The sequence below is a fragment of the Megalobrama amblycephala genome, linkage group LG1 (assembly GCF_018812025.1).
Source record: "Megalobrama amblycephala isolate DHTTF-2021 linkage group LG1, ASM1881202v1, whole genome shotgun sequence".
In the NCBI taxonomy this organism is placed as follows: domain Eukaryota; kingdom Metazoa; phylum Chordata; class Actinopteri; order Cypriniformes; family Xenocyprididae; genus Megalobrama; species Megalobrama amblycephala.
Window position 1 is genome coordinate 64379348 of NC_063044.1, and position 23308 is coordinate 64402655.

General features: G+C 36.3%; 1 protein-coding gene across 1 annotated transcript; it reads left to right on the forward strand.

The window, feature by feature from the left end:
• The first annotated feature begins 4629 nt into the window (after positions 1 to 4629).
• On the forward strand, positions 4630 to 22389 carry rab5c (RAB5C, member RAS oncogene family). Its single transcript, XM_048209407.1, has 6 exons — positions 4630 to 4783; positions 13318 to 13685; positions 18240 to 18391; positions 20465 to 20587; positions 20666 to 20759; positions 20953 to 22389. The coding sequence occupies exons 2-6, from the start codon at positions 13517 to 13519 to the stop codon at positions 21078 to 21080; spliced, it is 666 nt and encodes a 221-aa protein (XP_048065364.1). The 5' UTR covers positions 4630 to 4783; positions 13318 to 13516; the 3' UTR covers positions 21081 to 22389.
• Positions 22390 to 23308: the final 919 nt, after the last annotated feature.

The following is a 23308-nucleotide window of genomic DNA, read 5'->3' on the forward strand; positions in this document are numbered from 1 at the left end:
CACACATGCTGCTTGGTAGTGGGATAATCTTACTAACAACCTGTTATCTCTCAGTTCCTCCCCAGGCCCATGAATGCCTCATGTCAACATTTCATAAAGGCTATCTATTTCTATATCCATATATTTGTAGACTGTGCATCTTTTTCTGTTGTTTTATCTGAAATGCAGATGGAACATTGGCTGATGGGTAGAGTCTTGCCAGCATATGGACAGACAAGTAAGGCATTGAGGTAGAAAGTATAAAGTAGGCCTACTGTATATTGTCAATCTTTTGTCCATATAGTGAAAGAAATGTTTTTTTAAAGGTATTCATTTATTGAATATTTCCCAGATAATGAGTAGAAACAGTTGCTGTGTGTCTGAGTAAAATTTAGTGCGTTATTAAGAGCATAAAGCAGTTGTTGAGAAAATGGCAGCATATGTGTATTCACCACCTACGCACAACTTTAATAACACGCTGCTCGCTGATAGTTCTACATATACCACTGGGTGGTAATTATGTTTGTTGCATCTAACATTGTAGAAATGATCAGATTTAATTTGACAGAAGTATGTGAGTGGGGACAAATACAGGCACAATGACAGAGTTTGTAGCCCGTTGAAACATCAAATATGCGTAATGAAACTATAGAGGAGGAGTCTTCAGGGGTCCTCAAAGATGCCATAAAAATGTATTAAAAAAATTATTAATAAATTAAATGTTCGAACTTTAATTTGAAATGCGAAAAACATCATATATTGACGTAGAAGATGCGAGGGATGTATAGTCGCACTTTTTTCGGGCAGGTGTGTTCATGTCGTAGAGGTTTTCATGGGCCAATGTGACTAAATCTAGATTTAAATTAAAAGAGAAATATATTCTATGCATGACCTGACATTTTATTCTTATCCAAAATGAAGAGATGTGAACATTATGGAGCGCTAAACACTCTCATAATTTATGAGGAAATCCCTTATGGTCAAAGGCATCCAGCTATGGCTGTGTAGCTGAATAAAAAGAAGAAACGTTTATGACGGATGAAAGACGAAGACAATAAACACATGATTGCGCCAACATGCGTGTTGGTGTACATGTTTTTCAAAAAAAAAAATTTCCCTAAAATAAAGTATATGAATAATGCAGTGCTGATCAACATAAAGCTTTATTACACTATAGAAACTGTAAAATATAGCATATTTTCTGACTTATTCTATGATTTTTATGACTTTATATAAATTCCATGATGACTTAGTTCACCCAAAAATGAAAATTCTGTCATTAATTACTCACCCTGTCGTTACACACCCGTAAGACTTTCGTACATCTTCAGAACACAAATTAAGGTATTTTTTGATGAAATCCGAGAGGTATAGGCTATGACTTGTCCATAGACAAAAAATAAAATCAACATTTTCAAGGTTCAGAAAGGTACTAAAGAAATCATTAAAACTGTTTACGTGACTGCAGTGGTTCAACCTTAATTTTATGAAGCGACAAGAATATTTTTGTGCGCAAAAACAAAACAAAAATACCAACTTTATTCAACAATATCTTCTCTTCTGTGTCATTCTCATATGTTGTTGATCATAAAATGTTTGTCCAATCATATCCCTCGGTCCGAAGGATACGATAGGATGTCCTACTGCCTTTCAACGCAGGATATGTTTTTACATACCCAGGTGCACCCTGTTCGTGCAGACGTATCAGCGCGTTTCATGCTATGCAGAGTCAAGACAAAACAGCAGCCACATTTTACAGTTCCTCCTGAACCTTGACGAGCTAATTTTGGAAAAGCTGTGAATTTATACTCGGAGCCGTTCGTGACTCGAATGTGTCATGCGTTTCAATAGCAACACTATCAACGCCGCAACAAAATAATAATAAAAGTTTTATTTAGAAATGTTATTAGAGAATATGGTTGTTCAGCAGTGTATTTCATTTCTTAAGCAATTAAAAACATAAGTAAAATATAACCTGTCAATTAGGCAAAGGTCGGGAAAAACTGGTAGGCCTATTAGTCATTTCTGTCCCCCTCACGTCTGAAATAGCTAATGCTACGCCCCTGACATCTCAACAACACAAGATCCTTTTCCCCTCTAATTATAGTTTTAATTGAAGAACAAACAGTTCTTGAAAATTCTGTAATCACAAAATGAATCGTGTTTAATTAAATATAATATATAAATACTCACTCTTTCAGTTAATAAAAAATATGGAAAACAAGCTTTTGAGATAAAAAAAAAGTTTAATTAGCCTGTAGCGCCCCAGCTTGGTGATTATTGGTTAGTACATGACCTTGAGCCACTGATCTTGTTTTCATGCATTTGTTTTGATTTGACAACACAAGGGTCAGTTCAGATCAAACTAAAATATTGATATTGCCGCTTGCTTCTAATAACCACTGTGGGGAAGCCATCTTATTACCTTATTATTGATAAATATGAAATGACTGTATGCCCACAGAGTCCTGTGGGTCCTCAAATGACTGTGGTTAACAAGTGGTTAAAGTTTTTAAAGTTTATTTAGTCTATTATTATAAAAGAGAAAATAAATTCATTCCAGACAAATGGGCAAATTACAAATGGGCTAAGCTAACAAATAAAATACATCATGCTAAACTTTAAAGTGACATCACATGTGATGGTAATGGAGTCATTCCACGAAACCGGTACAGTTTGAGTTCCTTTGACCTTTTTCAGTGTATTTTATCTATTGGGTCACCAAAATATATTTTTTAAAAGCTTTTTGTATTAATTGAAATGTCTCCTTTAATAATGTTTAAAAACATGACATACATTTTATCTTTATATTAGAAATTATTTAGTTTTTTTCAGTCGACACCACCAATTTTGTCATGTCCCTCAAGGCCTTCTATGAAAGTGTACTTGGGATATGAATAATAAAATGAGAAAAAAGTCCATTCATTTTGCCATTACCTTAAATATCCATCTGTGCTTTTAAATTCAGTAAATTCATGATTATTCATTAAAATCACATTATTTAGTTCTGTACCTCAGTAACCCCTCAACCCCGTCACACAAACCATTCTCCCCCGATAAAAATAATGAACCGATACTTATAGGAAGTGATATCATAGAAGTCTTCTGAACAACATTGTGAGCAGACACAGGCAAGTTACCACCTTCTTTAATAATTATAACTAAATTATGTTGTGAAATTGTGTTTGTCAAGCTTAACGACTCAACCCCGTTACATCAATTAAAGACTGATTATTATCTTATTATCTTTGTTATTTCAACATTATTCATGATTTCTTAATATCATGCATGCATGCCATGCGCTCTCCATCTATTCACTAGATTTAGAGCAGTGGCCAATTGGGGCAAAAAATCACAACCCCATCACAGTCAACCCCGTCACACCTACATTTTTTTTTTTTTTTTTTTTTTTTTTTTTAAGTTCTGTCTGAAATGTTCAGACCAATCATAAGAATACTGATTTTAGTTCAAATTCTGAAGCTAAGCCTTTGATCAAAAATGATGAGGTTGCTGTCACAAAAAGTGCCCATTTCAGGCTTTAGTATAGCAAAAGTGTGAGATTTTATGTAACTTTTATATTTGCAATTACTGAATTAGTGTGAGGGACATCTGATTAATAGGAAAATGTTGATTTGATCACAAATACATTTTATAATAATATTCAGAGAGCTCCCATAGTGTCCATAACTTAAAATAATGACCAATAATAATAGGGATTTGATGCCTGAGATGGGAAAATATGTTTTACTGGAAGTTAAATATGTCATTAATGTTGTGGGTTGTTCAGAAAAGTAATACATTTTGGTAAAAAAATCTAAAAATGTGTAAGTCCAAATCGTACCGGCATCGTGGAATGACTCAATGACATTTTTAAAAGAAAGTTTTTGATTTGCCTTGGGCTTCATCAGTGTTATTCATTTATATACTATTATAGTATTTATTAATATCTTTATTAAGCTAAAAGATTTAGCTTTTATTTTAACTTTATTTATGCGGTTTTGTCATTTTTAATATTTTTATTATTATGTTTATGTATTACTATATTTAGCCCTTTTTTCTTCTTTTTTTTATCGGTTTTAGCTTTAGTCATTTAATGTTGCGTTCACATGCTATCGGAAATTTGATAATTCCCACTTCTGAAGTCGTGATTACGAGATCGGAGGGCGGAAACTTGTATTTACGATAATTCCGAGAGCACGTGAAGGCGGCATCAGCGTAAACTTACTCATTTCAACATTTCTCATTTTCGTGTTTTTTTTTACTTAAAGTGTAGGCTAATATAGCTAGCCTATTTTATTTTATTTCAGCTTTATTTCAGTTAACAATAATTATTTCAATAGTGTTAATTTTAGTGTTAACACACGAAAGCTATAAGTCACATTTTTAGAAAAATAAATGCGTCGTGTCTGAATTAAAATTCTGGAAAAAAAAAAAAAAATTGGAAATGACAAAAAACTTGCTCTCAAAACATGAAAAAAAAAGGAAAAACATAATTTAATATGTAACCTTTCAACAAATAAAATGAGAAAAAGTATAGGCAAATATTTAAAATATATATAAACTATATAAATATATATAAAATCTATTATATTCTTGTTGTGGATAAGAAATGTAAATGTTTATCAAAAACAAGCCCCTCCTCCTCGGAAGAAGGTGGATTACGGAAGTTCGTCCCTTAAAGCGGAAGTGAAGGCCAAGGCCCGTCGACAGGAGACGCTTCAGGCGGCTGGAGGGGAATATTTTCTCTCATTCTGACAGTCAGGGATTTGACAGAAAGAGGAAAGCGCCGCACTCGTGTCTCAAGGTAACCGCTGTCTGGTTTTAGTATTCATGTAGTATGTTTATAGGTAGGTTACTGTTAGCCGGTCGTTGTTTACTGATACAGATGAACTGTCAAGACTGTTAGCCGATGCTCATGACGCTCCTGAGCCGCTCCTCTGGATCTTTCCCTGGGCGACAGAATAAAGGAGTAATTCAGGCCTCTCTTTCTATCTGTCATCTTCTGAATATGAATCTTACGGCAAAGTTCAGTGTAATGGAGAAGGCTTGTATGGGTGTGTACATGTACATATATATATGTGTGTGTGTGTGTGTGTGTGTGTGTGAGAGATCAGATCCCCGATCAGCAGCTCTGAAGTTGGACCATCTACAGCAGCGCTTCCTTGTCTTCATGGCTTATCACTTGACCGTTGTGGTGCAGGCGAACACCCATCTCTGTGTGTCGCCAAGCGCAGATTGTATTGCGATTAATACGGTGATACTTCTGCAAACGTCTACAGGTCTTACATATCTACGTGTCTTTTTATCTCTTTCGAAAACTTTTTTTAGCAGCTCTTTTTATTAGTGTAACGTTAGCAGGTTCACCGGCGTTGAGTTGAAGCTTGTGGTCAGAGCTCGTGCAGATCAGAAGTGAAAGACATCGGACTTCATGAGGAAGTCAATAATGTGGCCTGAGGAGGCTTGATTGACAGGTCAGCTAGATGAGTCATCACTTAAGATCGCAAATGCATTGATATGAGCTGAATAAAGCTGTTTGATTGGAGTGACAATATGATTTTATGACAGCACTCCACCTCTTAGATAGGTCATTTTGAGATTTACTGAAATATAAATGTGTTTAAATCAATCATATTACCTATTCAGACTTGTATTTTGTGTGTGTGTATATATATGTATTGTCAATTATAAATGTTCACCTTTGGTTTCTTGTATAACACCTATTCACTGTCCTTTTGCACATGGTGAACTTTTGTTCAGTGGAGGCACTTGATGCACACATGACTTGTGAAACCTGCTTTCTTTAGCGCAGTTTTACAGTCTCGTAATGTCTTTGAGATATAGAATCTGGAGTTGCGTCATATTTGTGGTTGGTTGGTTGGTTCTGGTGTGTGAGGATCTACATATTGCTTAAAATAACATGATGCGAATTAATATAAAAAAGAAATGTCATTATGATGGAAATGTATCTCACTTACTGTGTGCCGCTTTCTTGTTTTTGGCTGTCACTGCAGGTGAGCAAACAGGAACAGAATATTACTTTCATCTCCTAGTTCTGCTCCGGAGATCATAGTGGCTTTTCCCAGCATGCTTTGTAACTGCTTGAGGCATTTTAGGTCATCAAGAAGGCTGTTTTTGTGTTTCTTCCATTAAAGCAATCAAATTAATTTCTTTCCACATTGGATTTAAATGGCCATTACTATATTGTTCTTTTAACGGGTGACTTTTATGAGTATGTGTTGTTGTTGAGGGTTTTATGAGAAACCAGGGTGTGATCAAGGTTATTTTTTTACCATTGAGTGTTTGTTAGTCTCCTTCTTTCCATTTATGATTATGACTATTTCAATTATATTGTTTTACACAGGGTTCACTGGAAGCTGGCACTAAAAATCACTAAAAAACAAACTAAAACAGGGTTCACAAAATGAATAGGAAATTTTATAATTGTGATTTACAGGAATAGTCATAGAGCAAACAATTGTTAAAAATGAATAATTCATTAATTTTTTTTTTTGCTAGCTGAAATAAAGCTGAAATAGAATAAAATATTAGAACACTTAAACTTAAAATGTGATTGAAAATTAAAAATTTTACTTTGACAACACCATTTTCACCAAAATGCAAACTTTTGAAAATGGGTTTTAAACTGCAAGTTTTTGAAAATCATACAGTTATCTTCACCAGGTAAACTACTAGGACTGGGTATTGACACAATTTTCATGATTCGATTCAATTTCTATTCACATGCTTTTGATTCGATTCCGATTTTGATTCGATATCGATTATTTTGGATGTAGTATTTCAGTTACAGTACATGACAAATTTTCTTGAGGAAAAAAATCTCTCAACTAATGCTGTAAACTACACATGGGAGTCTTTGGTACTACTTTACTATAATATTGAAGGTTAAAATTAACTTATTTATATAAAAATGCATAAATTACACTCAATGATGTTTTTACTATAAATAAAGTTTAGAATTACATAATCATATTTCTACTCCAATTCGTTTTTTGAAATATAAACATTTAAATTGTGGCTGTCAAAACTGATTTATTCAAACAGGCATTAAATGCATTAAAAAGCCTATTGAAGAACATTAAAAATTATAAATATATGCACCGTAACATATTCATGATCAGAATGCTGCTCTCTAGAGTTCATTTTTCTAGCTGATTAATGAGTTTATGTCACTGAATATGTTTTTCTGAGGTAAATGTGATGTTACGTGACATTGTTTACAAGCTGTTTTATTGACGTCTTTCCGAGGTTGAAACACTGAGCGATTACACGAGACATGATACGGATTTCGGTAAGTCGTACTGTATATTTTAAAATGCCTTCAGATGTTTAGTCGTGATTATTTCGCGCTGTATCTGGTAGCGGAGGAGAGGATGTTCACATGCGCTCCGTACTGCCGCTTCTCTTTAACTGAGGTGCTAAAGCGATCTGTCACAACACATTAAACGGAGCCAAAAGGGTATTTATTTTTTGAATCTCATAATAAGATGGAATCTGAGACTTTGCTTCATATCAAAAGTAACAAAGCACAAAGATTATTGCGATTTATTGGATGGGAGGCACTACATGTTCTGTTCATTCATCAACACTAGACTAATCGATTCTTGGGATTTAAGAATCGATATCGGTTTGTAAAAATGAGAATCGATTAAAATCGAGAAATTTATATTTTTTTACCCAGCCCTATAAACTAAATAAGTGCATATTTGTGGAAAAAAAACGGTGACATGCATATGCATATTACACGTTCAGTCCAAGTGTGCCACACAAGTCCTGAGAAGTGAATGTAATGTAATGAAAACAGTCAAATTACACATCAAATATTTTTTCTTCCAAAGATGGTTTCTGTCATTTTAGGCAGTTTTTATCACGCTGATGTTAGTTAAAGTGTTCGTTCTTTAAATAAGTTTAAGTTAATTATTTGATGCTATAAAAACATGGGTGTCATGATTGACAGCTTCTCTGAGCGAAGTAGTCACAGAAGCACCAACAGACTTTTCTGTTTATTTCACACCGACATAATGTGTTGTTCTGCAGTATTAACCGATTTTGCAGGAGTGTGGGCGAGACCTCGATATCACGGCTCAAATTCGCGCTCACTACTGTGCAAACTCGGGCTCCAAGTTCACTATGCGCAGACTCGAGACTCAAGGTGTCAACGCCATATAGACACACTGGCGACTTCGGTTACTACAATGGAGGGAGAGTGAAGGTGCGTCGTCCATCTTTTTTTACAGTCTGTGGTTCAGTCTTTAGGCGCATAGTGTTTCTTTATAAAGTAACATCGGCAACTAGTGGCCTGGCAGCATAATACAGCATTTTTAGTCGTTTACACGGATCCGTGTGAATTGGATAATTTTGACAACATTATTGTCTGTATGTAAAAAAACACAAAGGAAAAACTTTTCCCTTTTTAGTACATTGTTGTCGTGTAAACATACCCTTAGTCTTTAGGTCATGGTGAAAAACAGACAAGTACAGGAATGTTTATTACCACCAGCATATGTGGAAACATGTTTATTACAAGTACAAACCATCTAACATGTGTCTGAACAACCCAGATCTGCTGAACCGAAGATGAAATGTTTGAACAGGAACAATTGGAGCACAAAGTAGATTACATGCCGACACAAACAGACAGAGATGGAAAAAAGGCATTGTCTGATAGAGAGCACACAGTTTTTATGCAAGACGCATATAATAGCATCTGTTAAGTTGTATTATTAATGAATGCAGCTGTTGAGCGCGTCAGTTTGCCCTTCCAGGCGTTGGGGAGGGTGTGGGTGCGTTGTTATCTGTGTGTTTGCTCTGCAAAATTGCAACAACTTCTTAGACAGATAGACCGACAGACCGTCCTCTCTAACACACCCTCTCAGATATTTGTTTTATGATCGGGACGGCTTGGTGATGCATGCGATTTCCTTCCAGCTGGTCAGTTTCCTGAAAAGCATTTCCTATTTCCACACTGACGAGATCCCTCCCTCCCAGTGAACTGTGGGGGAGGGACAATATTAATGCACTCTTTCTTGTTGAATTTAAGGGTCATACCACTGAACTGTATATTCAGCATGCGATTTTGCATAAAAAGGAAATGAGCCACAATGATTGGAATGCTGGTGCCAGCGATTCAGGCCGACATGCACGCACAGGTATCAGCACGGTGGCCTTACCGATACATGACAGGAAGTGAATCAGGTGTCTCTAGTTCTGGTAGAAGTAGATTAAAAATTACACTGGAAATTACATTGGTTCTCTGTGAAGAGCTTCTGTGGAGTTTCGTTGTTGTCTTTGCCTGGTATTTGGTCACTTGGTTTCAGAACAGAGTGGCATTACGGTAAAAACTCTCCTTCCGTGGTGGGTGTCTGATGTCATGAATGACATTGTGAACTCCATTATAGATACTGCTTCAAGTTTTCATTATGATGTCTGTCCTTCTGCTAATAAGATGCTTCGGTCATTTGGTAAAAATCAGAACATGAAAATCACATCAATGTTTCATAAACATGCTCTCTATTTCTCCTCTCCCTCTCTAGTGCAATTATTCCCATGTTTTGATGCTTCTTTGCCTTTGTTGTAAGAATTAATCTGAAGTGTGGTTTTTGCAGCTGAGTGATATATGCCAGGTTTTTATTTTATTCATTTTTAAGGCATTTATTTGGACATTGTCAGTCCAGTTTTTGAGTCCTTAAAGGGATAGTTCACCCAAAAATGAAAATTCTGTCATCATTTACTCATCCTCAGATTTTTCCGAACCTGTATGAATTTCTTTCTTCTGCTGAAACAAAAGAAGATATTTTGAAGAATATGGGCAACCAAACAGGGACTGCACTGACTTCCATATTATGGAGAAAATCCATATGACTCCAGGGGGTTATGAAAGGCCTTCTGAAGCGAATCGATGCATATGTATAAGACAAGTATCCTTATTTAAAACTTTATAAAGTAAAATAATAACGAGCTTCTGGCGCGACAGCCAAACGCATTCAACGTATGTCCAAAAAACGTTAACTTCCATGACGTAGTACACAATGCCATGACATACTACGCGTTATAGCGTTGGACATAGTGTAGTACGTCATGGCATTGTGTACTACGTAGTAGGGCTGGACGATTATGGCCTAAAATCAAAACCTCGATTAATTGAACATTTTACCTCGATTACGATTAATGAACGATTATTTTGTTTCTGTTTCTGGTTGTTGTTTTTTTTTTTTTTGCCCTCATAGTTCACTGACAAGGTTTGTACTGTAAATATGATTGACTATTAAAGGTGGGATATTTTTTTCCTATTGAAAGAGCGATTTGACATCATAGTTCACTATCAGCAGTTATTTTATTTATGTTCGTAACATTTCTTACAGATTTCTGCTCGTTGTAAATCAGAAGAAGATAAATTAACGCATTACCAGTACGAGTGATTGCGTGTGTGAGTTAGTCATACCGTCTCACTATTAATTGTGAATCTGTGGGTAGTAAACAGTTCCTTAAAAAGTAGAATAATATATGCTATAATAAGTTTTGAGTTTCTAAGCTACTTAACTGGACAGCGCTGACAACTAGTTTCTGCGTTCCTCTCTGTGCGCGTGATCTTCACGTTTTGCGCAGCTAGTGTTTGTATGAGTGTTCGTGCCACAATGCAGAGCGCGAGCGCGGTGGCTCGATATAATAATACACATCCGATCGTCTAATCGCTTGAATGTCCAAACCATAAAACAAATACAACTGACAAAGTTTAGTGAAGACGCAAGGCTCACCGCTCGTGCGCTATCACTATGTGATGAACCGGCGTTCACCTCCGTGTTTTGCTTTTATGCCACTGACTGGACGGGGCAGAGTCATGTAGCTACACACGGTAGTATGTTTTTAAGGGGGAAGTATCAACAGGATTAAATAACCGAAATAACCGACATGGGAAAATTACGTCGGTTAGAGGTTCTGAATTTCGGTTTCGATTACTTTTCGATTAATCGTCCAGCCCTACTACGTAGTGGAAGTTAATGCTTTTAGGACGTATACATGTCGAATGCGTATGGCTGTCGCGCCGGAAGCTCATTGTTTTACTTTAAAAAATAGGGAAAAAAAGGATATTTGTCTTCCACAAATGCATCAATTCGCCTCAGAAGGCCTTTCATAACCTTGGAGGACTAAGGATATTTTTAAATATATCTCCGATGGCGTTTGTCTGAAAGAAGATAGTCATATACACCTAGGATGGTTTGAGGGTGAGTAAATCATGGGATAATTTTCATTTTTGGGTGAACTATCCCTTAAATACGGTCCACACAGTGTTCACAGAGTGACAACCGCATTCTATAACCAAATTCAAGCCTGTAAATTTCCAGAACTCACAACCACATTCTTGGAAAACCTGCTCTATGTAAACGAAACTGTGTGAGTCTTGAAAGGTCCCGTTCAAACAGAAACTTACAGTAGCGTCTGGAATACTGAACGTGCAGCGAGAGCCAAGCCCATATTCTTATTCTCTTACCATCACCTAAAGCAACAAATCTTCATTAGATTTGACGGATGAACTTGCGGCTTAATTGGACTCTTGTGTCAAAAGTGATGAGACTTTTCAGTTTTATGGACGTCGCCTCTTTGATATTACTTTGGTCACTGTTGCTTTAGGTGCTACTGTAAGTTGCTGTTTGAACGTGACCTTTCGAGACTCACACCTGTATGTAAATGCGGTTGTCAATCCCAAAAACTGACAATGTGAATGTAGCCAGTATGTAAAACAACTAGATTTTTGCTGTATTTGATGACTTTTACTGAATTTAACTTTAAACATTTTGAATCTAATTAGCTAGAATAAATGTTTGAAAAAGAAACAACAAATATTGAGTGAAATTAATCATATTCAGACAGTCTATTTCACCGTTTTTAGCTGTATAGTCAAGCCAACCCTTTTTGCCATTCTTGTTGTGTTTCTGTTTTACTACTTTCTGTGCAAAGCACGCTGAACAGCATGAGAAGATGTAGTTTGCAGAAATTTGTGTGTGAGAGCGATTTTAAACCTCGTCACATGCTCTGGATCAGATTGAACCTCAAGACCTGATGCTGGCAGCGACATCTCGCTCTCCATAATCACTTTTTTGATTGACTTCTACTTCCTACATCCATTGGCCTTTTCTTGCAGTTATTAACAGGAGATACAGACCTTTCACCTTTCATTTAATGTTGCTTATATGAAAAAGGTTTTTTTTTTTTTTTTTTTTGTGATTGCCCAGGCCTCAGTACCTGAATATTCACATACAATATTTAGTATGGAGTTCCATCCATCCGTTTATTGACATCTATCTTCTCTTCTCTTCTCTTCTCTTCTCTTCTCTTCTCTTCTCTTCTCTTCTCTTCTCTTCTCTTCTCTTCTCTTCTCTTCTCTTCTCTTCTCTTCTCTTCTCTTCTCTTCTCTTCTCTTCTCTTCTCTTCTCTTCTCTTCTCTTCTCTTCTCTTCTTCTCTCCCACTGCTCATTATTGTGTCTGCTGCAGCAGAAAGAATATCTGGCCCGGTCTTTAACTAGCTGAAATAATGACCTCGGACTGAGTTGCTGTGTCTCTCTCTCTTGTAATAATCACATTCATTTCACCTTTATTTGCTCTGTTGTTTTTGTGATCTACTTTACCTCTGCTGTCTGTATTTGGCTACAGAGAATCTACTGAACTTTATAATAAACAAAATGTAACACTGAACCAGTTTGGACAAAAATAAATGTTTCAGAAGTTGAAAATACTTTCCCCCCCAGCTGCCATTATATTTATCAATCTGAAAGCATAAAGAAAATATTACGCCACAGTCCTCAATTTGTTTGGCCCCAAGCTGAGCTGAATGTTGCTCTGTGTAGAGCTACAAATAACAAATATACACATAACACAAAACACACACACACAAAACAGGTTCTGACCCTTTTTCAGCACTTTTTCAGTCGATATGGTGCAGATAATTTTGGATCACAGATAAGTGTAGGTTATTTGGGGAACTAGGCTAGTATACGTGTGACATGACACTCTGATATTTACCTAGCGTTTTTTTTTTTTGTTGTTGTATTGATGCTTTTACTGTAATTGCGGCAGAGTGTGGGTGGAATCTGTAAAGGGGATTGTTTTGTTGCAGTGAGTTTTATTGGAGCATTATGGGGTGGCTGGTTAATGGTTAGTGCATTGGAATGGTGTGATGGCTGTTAACGGCCTGTAATGAGTCCGTCCTTTCCGTTCACTCAACTCGTGGGCATCATAGTCCAATGTTTTATAATATGACCAATTATATCTGGTCATTTATGTTTTTTTTTTGATCAACTTCCTTTCTTCTTTTTTTTCCTCTAGGTTTATTCATCCAATTGGGGCCATCTCTCCATCTTTTTCTCACTTCCTTTCCTGATTCTTTCTCTCTCTCTCTATCTCTCTCTTGACCCTGTCCTCCCCTGAGCTCCATTGATCCTGGTTCAGGACCCCTGTCATATCCAGTGAGGACCCCTATCAGATCCAATCAGCCCTCTCCTCTCCTGTTGTCCAGCCTGTTGGCATGGCGGGGCGAGGTGGACCAGCGCGGACCAATGGTGCCGCCCCCGTCGGGAACAAAATCTGCCAGTTTAAACTGGTCTTGCTAGGAGAGTCTGCCGTGGGCAAGTCCAGCCTGGTGCTCCGATTCGTCAAAGGCCAGTTCCACGAGTACCAGGAGAGCACTATTGGAGGTGAGCCAGAGCATGTTAATGTCCAAGCTTATTCTTTCTAAGGATGGAGGATTTTCCTCACATTTTTGAATATGAACTCGCATTACAAGAATGCATGCAGGCCCTAAACTCCTCACTAGTTATTTTATTTAGCTATGGCATGAAATACGGAGGACATTGAAAAATATTAGGGATGCACAATATATCAGTACCTAATCGGTCATCGACTAAGTTATCGGTATTGACTGACATTGAATATTTAATTGTGATGCTCATTTCTGCCTATTTTTGCATTTATATCTAACACTCTTTTAAGGTTGGTTTTTAAAAAGAACAGTGTAGTCTTTGCAAATATCCATTATCCATGAATATTCAATATCAATGCTGTACATTATAATGTTGTGATGCCTAAATTCACACATACATACATACATTATATATATATATATATATATATATATATATATATATATATATATATATATATATATATATATATATATATATATATTTGTGACTTGACTTGCCCTGATGATCGCAAAAGAGGTCATTGGCATAGCTTTAAAGGTACTGTAGCAAAGACTGCCTAGAACAATAGCTTTGGCCGTGGGACCCACATTTCCCCATGGTCATTAAGCCGCAACCCAAATCTTTAGGAATTTGAACAAAAGTAAATGTACACAAGTACCATTAGTACTTAACATACATATACATTGTAAGAATATCACTAACACTGATGAAAACACAGAATAAGGTTTAGTGTATATTCAGTAGCAGTCCCAAACTAGTATTTGTTAATACAATTAAGTTGGTATGAGCCACCAGAGTCATCAAAAATATAGAAAATCACACAAAGTCAAAATAGTGGTATTTTGGGTTAAGGTGATGGAAACTACCATTTAGGTCATGATATATTTCAAAGGAAATCGAAGAACGGACTGATTTTATGTCCTTTCAAATAAAATCGGGCCAAAACAAAGTTTGTTTGGAGTTCGTTTTGGGAGTTCGAAAAAGCTTGCCAAAGCGAACTTTCCAGAAAAGTTTGCTACAGCTGGTAAAACACCTTTGTACTACCACTGGTCCGTGGAGATGATGTACTAGGTAGGTGTGTGCTGAAGCTTTGCCTTCTTTGACATGTAAATCTTTTTCGGTTCATTTCTCCTGTTTAGTCTGTCAAGGACAATACATGCTAACTATACTTATACATTACACTGTTATACTAAAAGTATTACGTATTTCAAACTTCTTTTACCCCTAAGCGAAGAAAGAAAAAGATCTTCGCAGTGAGTATATTGGGGCCTTTACTGTGGTAAATACACAATGCTAACATGAACTGTTAGACATATGAACATATGTCATTCTATCCTGATTAATAGAATGAACGTCCTGCATGCAAATCCTTCCCAGTTAACACACGACATACCAGCAGAGGTGGGCAGAGTATCCAAAAACTGTACTCAAGTAAAAGTACAAGTACTTATAGAAATATTTACTCAAAGTAAAAGTGAAAGTAATAATCTTAATAGTTACTTGAGTAAGAGTAAAAAAGTATCCATTGAAAATCTACTCAAGTAGCTTGTTACTAGTAGTGTGTGTGTGTGTGTGTGTGTGTGTGTGTGTGTGTGTGTGTGTGTGTGTGTGTATATATATATATATATATATATATATATATATATATATATATATATACACACACAATAGCATGTTATTATTTAGATAGATATTTAAATTATTATCATAATTAGATATATTTGCAACAAACACAGAAGAGACAAGCATTATTTCTGGCATTTGTAACCCGAATATCATTGCATGTCCTTTACTTTGTATAATAATAACATATACAGCTACATTTGAAAGAAGAGAGAAAACTCTTTACATGTTCTCACGCTCATAACCGCTGAACATCACACAAACAAAATAAAGATCTTCATCGCTGGAAAACAATTGGATGCATTTGCAGATTTGCTTTTAATCGATGTTGATCCACTGCCACTTCATCCAACGCACCGAGTGAGAAACCGCTTCAGACGATTCAGTGCGTGCAGGAACTGAACAAATCATTCAAACTGATTCGCGAACTAATTTAGACAGTTTTACCAACTTGTTTGATCAAGTCTTTGCACAGAATCGACTCAAAAGAGTGATTCATTTGTGAATGGGACATGGTTCATGAAAAAGAGACAGTGCGCTTGGAATAAACTACGCATTTCGATTATTAACATGCACAGTGTTGCATTAAAATAAAGTAACGAGAGGAACGACGCCCAACGTAGCGAAGTAAAAGTACAGATTTTTCATTACAAATGTACTCAAGTTAAAGTAAAAGTACCCACATTTAAATCTACTCTAAAAAGTACAATTTTTCCAAAAAACTACTCAAGTAAATGTACTTCGTTACTACCCACCTCTGCATACCAGTTATGTAATTTATTGGTACCTAAGATGTTGCGTACTCATAATTTCATTCACTCTTCATATATAGTGAAGTGACATACAGCAGACGTCTCTATTTGCGTGCAAGCACAATATAACGTCTGACAAGACGAATTTTTGTTTTTCTGAGGTGAGAGACTTTATTTTATAACAAAAAATAATGTTAGAATAATAACACTGACATATAGCCTGACAACATCCCATCTGACCGCAGATATTGAATCAGGACAATGCAGTTACTGTTCACGCATGCATTTCATAATAAATAACTTGCATCAGAAAAACATTTAGAACTAAGTTTTTTTTTTTTTTTTTTGTTATCATTTGATGGCACACTCTGAGACTCACACAACAGTCTTGCTGCCCACTTTTGGTTTGCGACCCACCAGTTGAGAAACACTGGCCTAGATCATATTAAAGAGAAACTTCTCCAAAAAAATTGGTGCAAATAAACCTTGATTAACATAATTTATGGATTTTAAGGGGAATATGCTTTGAAACTGTTGAATGTGTCTTGTTTAAAAGATTAGCTACGGGATAATATTTTATAACAACATAGTGAGATTGTGTTGAACACTGCGTATATGAGATTGTGTGGCTGGTGTTAATGTGTGGTGAGAGGGCTGGGCTTGCTCTGAAGCAGACAATCTGGTTCTTACTTGCTAATCACATGACTACCACATGAGTTATACTGGAGTATTAAACAGACATGTGCACATATCTGATCTCTTAACCAAACATGTGCGTATGCTGTATACCGCCTGAATTGGTATTCATTTAAAAGATAGATTTATGTTATCCAGTGATTCACATGGATAGAGTACAGAGTTCAGTGACCAGAAGGAAAGGGAAACGGTCAACAATAGGATTTCCTGTGCTATTGTGTCCCTCCATTTTTAAGTCGGTGTTTTAGGGGAACTTTAAGCAAATTAGATTATGGACATTAGTGGATTTGTTCCATCAGGGCTCAGTCTCACATTTAGCAAAAGATTCTAGAATAAAGTCAGACATGAGGAAAGAAAAGTGCTGGGAGTGACATTTGGTACAGGCAGGATACCGCATGCTTACACAATAAGGAAATTCTCAGCACTTTTTTCGTCCTTCTAAATATTTTCCTTCAATGCCATCATCCTGTCGTCAGTGAGCAGGTCAAAGATCGCAGCACGCAGTGCTTTGGAGAAATTAATGTGAGCTACAAACATGTGACCATGGCACCTGACTCAGCACAAAGTTTGAGGTTGAAGGGATTAGAAATATCGATGGTCTTTCTTTTTCTGCGCTTCCGCACACTTCCTGTGTCTGCGTCATTTCAGTGTGTATTCTAAAATCTGCATTTTTGATGTGAAGTGTTCTGGTGGGTGCCATGGTGTTTCTTTGTGGTTTGTTCTAGTGGTTGATAGATGTTTGCTAGGGTATCATCTCATATAATCTGTTATTTTATATATATATATTAATACACTACCAGTCAAAAGTTAGATTTTTGTGGAAACCGTGATACTTTTCCCCCCCAGGATTCTTTGAATAGAAAATTCATAAGAACAGCATTTATTTGAAATATACTTTTGTAAATGTCCTTACTGTCATGTTTGATCAATTTAATGTATCCTTGCTGAATAAAAGTATTAATTTCCTTAAAAAAAAACTCTTGAGGAGTTTAGTTGAGTAGTAGTGATGTTTGCCTTAGCACTATTACTAATTAAAGCGAGTGTAAAATGCAAATGTAATGAGATGCATTATATTAAAGGGGACTTTCTTTTCCCTTTGTGATTTAATGTCCATCCCTTCTGCTCTATACAAAAAGCAACTTTGTAATGATTTGAAGGTTTTATTTATTTTTTTAAGGATGTATTTTTGCTGTTTTTGCCTTTTATTGGCTCCAACAACACCAACATTTTTGTCCTAGGCAGCTGTGATGAGTGGCAGAACATTTTATTGAATCATGCTCCACATAACTACATAAAACGTCAAATACCTTCTAAATGGCCTGATCATGATGACGCATGTTTCTCATTCTTCCTCTCTACACGTCCAGCCTTAAATAGCTTAGCAGTAAGGAAGTGCTGAAAGTATCATTTTGATCGTACAAACTGATACACATTGCTGTCATCTCAAACATTTCTGTTTTTCTCTCCCTTCTAGCTGCTTTCCTCACACAGACAGTCTGCCTGGATGATACAACAGTAAAGTTTGAGATTTGGGACACGGCCGGACAGGAGCGATATCACAGCCTGGCCCCTATGTATTACAGAGGAGCTCAGGCGGCCATCGTCGTCTATGATATTACTAACACAGTAAGTGCCCCTGATTACGAAATCAAAACCTTTAAGTCAGATTTAGATCAGGCAGGTGTCTTGTACAGCCCAATCATTCACCAGCTGAGAGTTGCGTGGCACCTCAGCTGCAATGTGACTTTGTCAGTTGTGCATTGGCTCTAATAAAGGCTGACATCACAGTGTTGTGCTCAGCAGAAGGGTAAGGTCTGAATAATAAGGTTTTACATGACTGACTGCCGGGGTTAATTATTATTCTGTAGGATACAGTCAGACCTTTGCTCAAAGTCAAGCAACAGTCACCGTGGCGATGCAATTCCTGTTGGCAACCTTAAGCTAATGTATGTAGGTGTGTGTGTGTGGCTTTTTGTTAATGATACTTAAAATACAGTGTTTTATTAATTTGTAATTTTTAAAATACTATATTTTTAAATCTTTTCAAAAACATGCATATGCATGTGTTTTTAGTAAATAAATAGGGATATCAGCTCATTATAAATGTATGGCAAAGCTGAATTTTCAGCATCATTACTCCAGTCTTCAGCGTCACATGATCATTCATAAATCATTCTAATATGATGATTTAATGCTCAAGATACAATTCTTCATATTATTAAGGTTGAAATCTAAACTATTAAAGTTGTCCTGCTTAATATTATTGTTCGTCATGCTTTTTTTCAGGATTCTTTGATGAATAGAAAGAACAGCATTTATTTGAAATAGGAAATGTATTCAAATAAATATGTCTCCTGTCAGTTTTAATCAATTTAATGCATCCTTGCTAAATAAAAGTATTAATTTCATTTAAATTAAACCCCAAACCTTTGTGTTCTGTATATATAATGGTGACACTTTATTTTAGTGTCATCGTTACACGTTATATGTAGTTACTGTAGTATTAACTGAACACTAAACCAAACCAAACCCTCATCCTAACCCTAAACCTATAATAAGTACATGCAATTAAAGGGTTAGTTGACCCAAAAATGAAAATAATGTCATTAATTACTCACCCTCATGTCGTTCCACACCCATATGACCTTTGTTCATGTTCAGAACACAAATTAAGATATTTTTGATTAAGTCTGATGGCTCAGTGAGGCCACTATAGATAGCAATGTTATTTCCTCTCTTAAGATCCATAAAGGTACTAAAAACATATTTAAATCAGTTCATGTGAATTACAGTGGTTCTATCTTAATATTATAAAGCGACAAGAATATGTTTTGTGCGCCAAAAAAAAAAAAAAAAAAAAAAAAAAAAAAAAAACAATATCTAGTGATGGCTGATTTCAAAACACTGCTTCAGAGCGTTATGAATCTTTTGAGTCGAATCAGTGATTCGGATCGTGTATCAAACGTGTATCTTGTGACTTTGGCGCTCCGATTCACTGATTTGATTCATAAAGCTCTGAAGCTTCAAAAAGCAGTGTTTTGACATCGGCCATCACTAGATATTGTTAAAAAGTCATTTTTTTTTTTTTTTTTATAATATTAAGGTAGAACCACTGTAGTCACATGAACTGATTTAAATATGTTTTTAGTACCTTTATGGATCTTGCTGTCAATGCAGGCCTCACTGAGCCATCGGATTTTATCAAAAATATCTTAATTTGTGTTCTGAGGAACGACATGAGTAATTAATGACATTATTTTCATTTTTGGGTGAACTAACCCTTTAATTATTGTCACTCAGTACTTAAATGTATAATTACACTGTAACACTGACACCTTAAAATAAAGTGTAACCTATATAATTTGACATGCACTATTAAATTGACATTCCATTGTTGCAAGCAGGTAAAGCATTGAATATATATTCCCAACATGCTTTGCATTTAGACAGTAAGTTACGGGTTTGTGTCTTGGGCTTGGCTAAATGCATTAAAATGATTAATTGCACTAAATTAACACATTAATTTGACATCCCTACAAGTCATCCATGATTCAGTAGGTGCTCAAAACCATTTGAACAAGTTCAAGAAGATAGCAGTTCACGCTTCTGTTGATCTATGATTGGTCCTTTAACTTTTTTGTTTTGTTTGTTTGTTTAACAGTTACTCTCCAACTGTTTCTCTCTCTCTCTCTCTCTTAGGACACATTCACTAGAGCAAAGAACTGGGTGAAGGAGTTGCAGCGTCAGGCAAGTCCAAATATCGTCATTGCTCTGGCTGGCAACAAGGCAGACCTGGCCAACAAAAGAGCTGTTGACTTTCAGGTACGTTTATATGAACGCAAAACAACCTCTGTAAATCTGCTTCCAAAAGTTTTTAACACATCTGCATGCTTTGTTTAGGAGGCGCAGGCGTACGCAGACGACAACAGCCTACTCTTCATGGAAACGTCTGCAAAGACCGCCATGAACGTGAACGAGATCTTCATGGCTATTGGTACGATATCATCTCTGCTGTTGACTCTCTTCAAGCACAGAGCAAAACACAGCAACATGACACCAGCTTCACCTGCCGCAAAGACGCTCAACTAGACACCACACCAAATCATTCAAATACCGTTGTTGATTTAATTCAGATCAAAGCAACCTAGTATGTTTATGAAGAAATGTCTGATATTTTTCTTCTGTAGCCAAGAAGCTTCCGAAGAACGAACCGCAGGGCGGGGCGGGGAGTGGCGGACGGGCCAGAGGAGGAGTCGACTTACAGGAGACAGCACCTCAGGGCAGAAGCGGCCAGTGCTGTGGAGGCGGCAACTAACCATTGGACCAATCAGCTGGCAGATGCACCCAAGGACTGATACAGACACACAAACACAGTATGAATCCATAGTGTGAGATCCATTCACTTATGACCCAGCTCTAAACTTTGGCCAGTTAGAGCTTCAGAACTGGAAACAGGCCATCGATACCCTTGTAAATCAACACGGTAATGTCTCGACCATTTATCCCTCCCAAGAACAGTACATGCAAACATTCACATACACACACACACACACACACACACACATTTCTCTGCCATCTATGAGTTGTTTGATTTGTCTTATATAGTTTTGACAAAACAAAAAGGAGACAAATGTGACCAGATTTAACCAGTCGCACTTAAAACAAAAGAAATTCCAGACTGCTGCTGGTGGAAAAACAAGTTGTCTCTCCCTTATATTTCCTTATGCTCTCATTTGTATGAAAAATCTAGTGGCGACGCCACTATTTAAACGCGCTCTCCCTTTTGGTGGATGCATACTGCCAGTATTGAGTTACATCTCATCTTTCTCCTGCTCTCCTTGATCACATCCCTCCTTTGTTGGAGAGAGGAAAGAGTGGAGAATGAGAAAACAGGCTATTTTCCATCTACGTCAGGCTGTTCTGTAGATCCTGTATTATTTCTATTGTATTAGTCTCTCAGACGTCCACTACTCCAGCACAAATGAATTCAGTATATGATTTGATAGGCTAGACTTCTTTTCTAATCATTTACATATATCTACTTGTATATCTAAATGCATTAACAGGTGGTATAACTCCAATGTGTTGTTTTTTTTCCTTTGCATTAATGAAATGTTTTTGAAATCATTCAGACTTGGAGAAAATACCGTACATATGAATTACACAAGGCAAAATCAGCCTCCTCTGACCAAAATCGCAAATATTTACGAGGGGAAAATAAGATAATGTTGCTGTTCCTGTACTCTTATTTTTTTATTTTTTTTCATTTATTTTCCTGTGAATATGACCCCAATCATTAGCCATTTCAATTCAGCACCTTTGTAAGAATTTACTTGTTTTTGTAATTAAGGTCTCTTAGAGTGCACTGGGTATTTCTTTGTCCTCTGACAACATGTGATTTTTCTGTCAATATTGTTCCCTCCTGTTTTATGTCGAAGGACGTCTATTTCGACCGGCATTTTCAGTATCACTTGTGACCTAGCACAACACACGTGAACAGTGACCCAGATGACTCAAAGCCGGGTTTGAGGAATGAGGGACGCAATGGACAAAAGCAAATAAATGGAAAAAAACACAAACCTAGTAGAACTTGTAATTTTACCAATAAAGGAGGGGAAGGTATACATTCTGTCTGTTGTGTTGTTATTTCTAAATATACGTGGTGATTTGGAGGCATTTTCTTATTCCTCCCCTAAATAGGGTTGGGAACAGAACCTTAATTGTTCACCAATATTAAATGAAGTTAAAAGGCGCTCAGTTTAATTAAAAATTCTCGAATATGCATTCTTTTGCTGCTGTGGAAGGGAGGTCATCATGGGTAAAGTACTCAGTGTTTGTGTTGTGCTGGCAGTTGTTTTGTACTTGACACCAAACGCAGTAGTTTTGAGTTACTGATGCTATTGTAGAAAGTCACTATTCACAATCAATCATGATTAAGTTAATCCATGAATGAAAGTGTCTAATAACAGGGTGGTTATTGAGATTAGGCAAATAGCATCTGACTGGTCATGTGATCATAACATGGCAGCCCCCATGAGAGGACCCTCTCTCCATCTACAATAAAACTTATTTTATAAGGTTACAGATATGCCTGGAGTCTTATTCTTATCAGGGTGGTTTCATTTTATACATCAGATTCAAAATGACTACGCATTTATTTAGGAGTAGCCTACAGCTTTTTAAAAAGGAGAAAATATACTGTGCGTGCACATTTAAAGGCTTATCATGAGACATTCTTGCTGGTAGTTAAAAATACATTTTATGAGTTTTTGTTTTAATGATGTTTTTATCTCAATAAATCAATGATTTTTTTTTTTTTTTTTTTTTTTTGGTAAGGCAGTAAATGGATAACTAAACCGGAATCGTTTCTAACGATTACCATCTCTAGTTCCAAATGTAAATTTATTTACAAATTTATTTTGGTGTTTTTCTAAAAAGTCTGTCGGCTAATGTATTAACCACATTAGCTGACTAGTTTAAATATATATACATATATATATTAAAAGTTAGTTTGCTACTAAAATAGATTATACAACTAAACGT

What these genes read in the sequence shown, in the direction of transcription:
- rab5c (XM_048209407.1), top strand. Translation starts at nt 13,517, where the DNA reads ATGGCGGGGCGAGGTGGACCAGCGCGGACCAATGGTGCCGCCCCCGTC. An exon ending in TCTATGATATTACTAACACA is followed by an intron (nt 18,392 to 20,464) that starts GTAAGTGCCCCT and finishes TCTCTCTCTTAG; the next exon opens with GACACATTCACTAGAGCAAA. An exon ending in CGAGATCTTCATGGCTATTG is followed by an intron (nt 20,760 to 20,952) that starts GTACGATATCAT and finishes TTTCTTCTGTAG; the next exon opens with CCAAGAAGCTTCCGAAGAAC.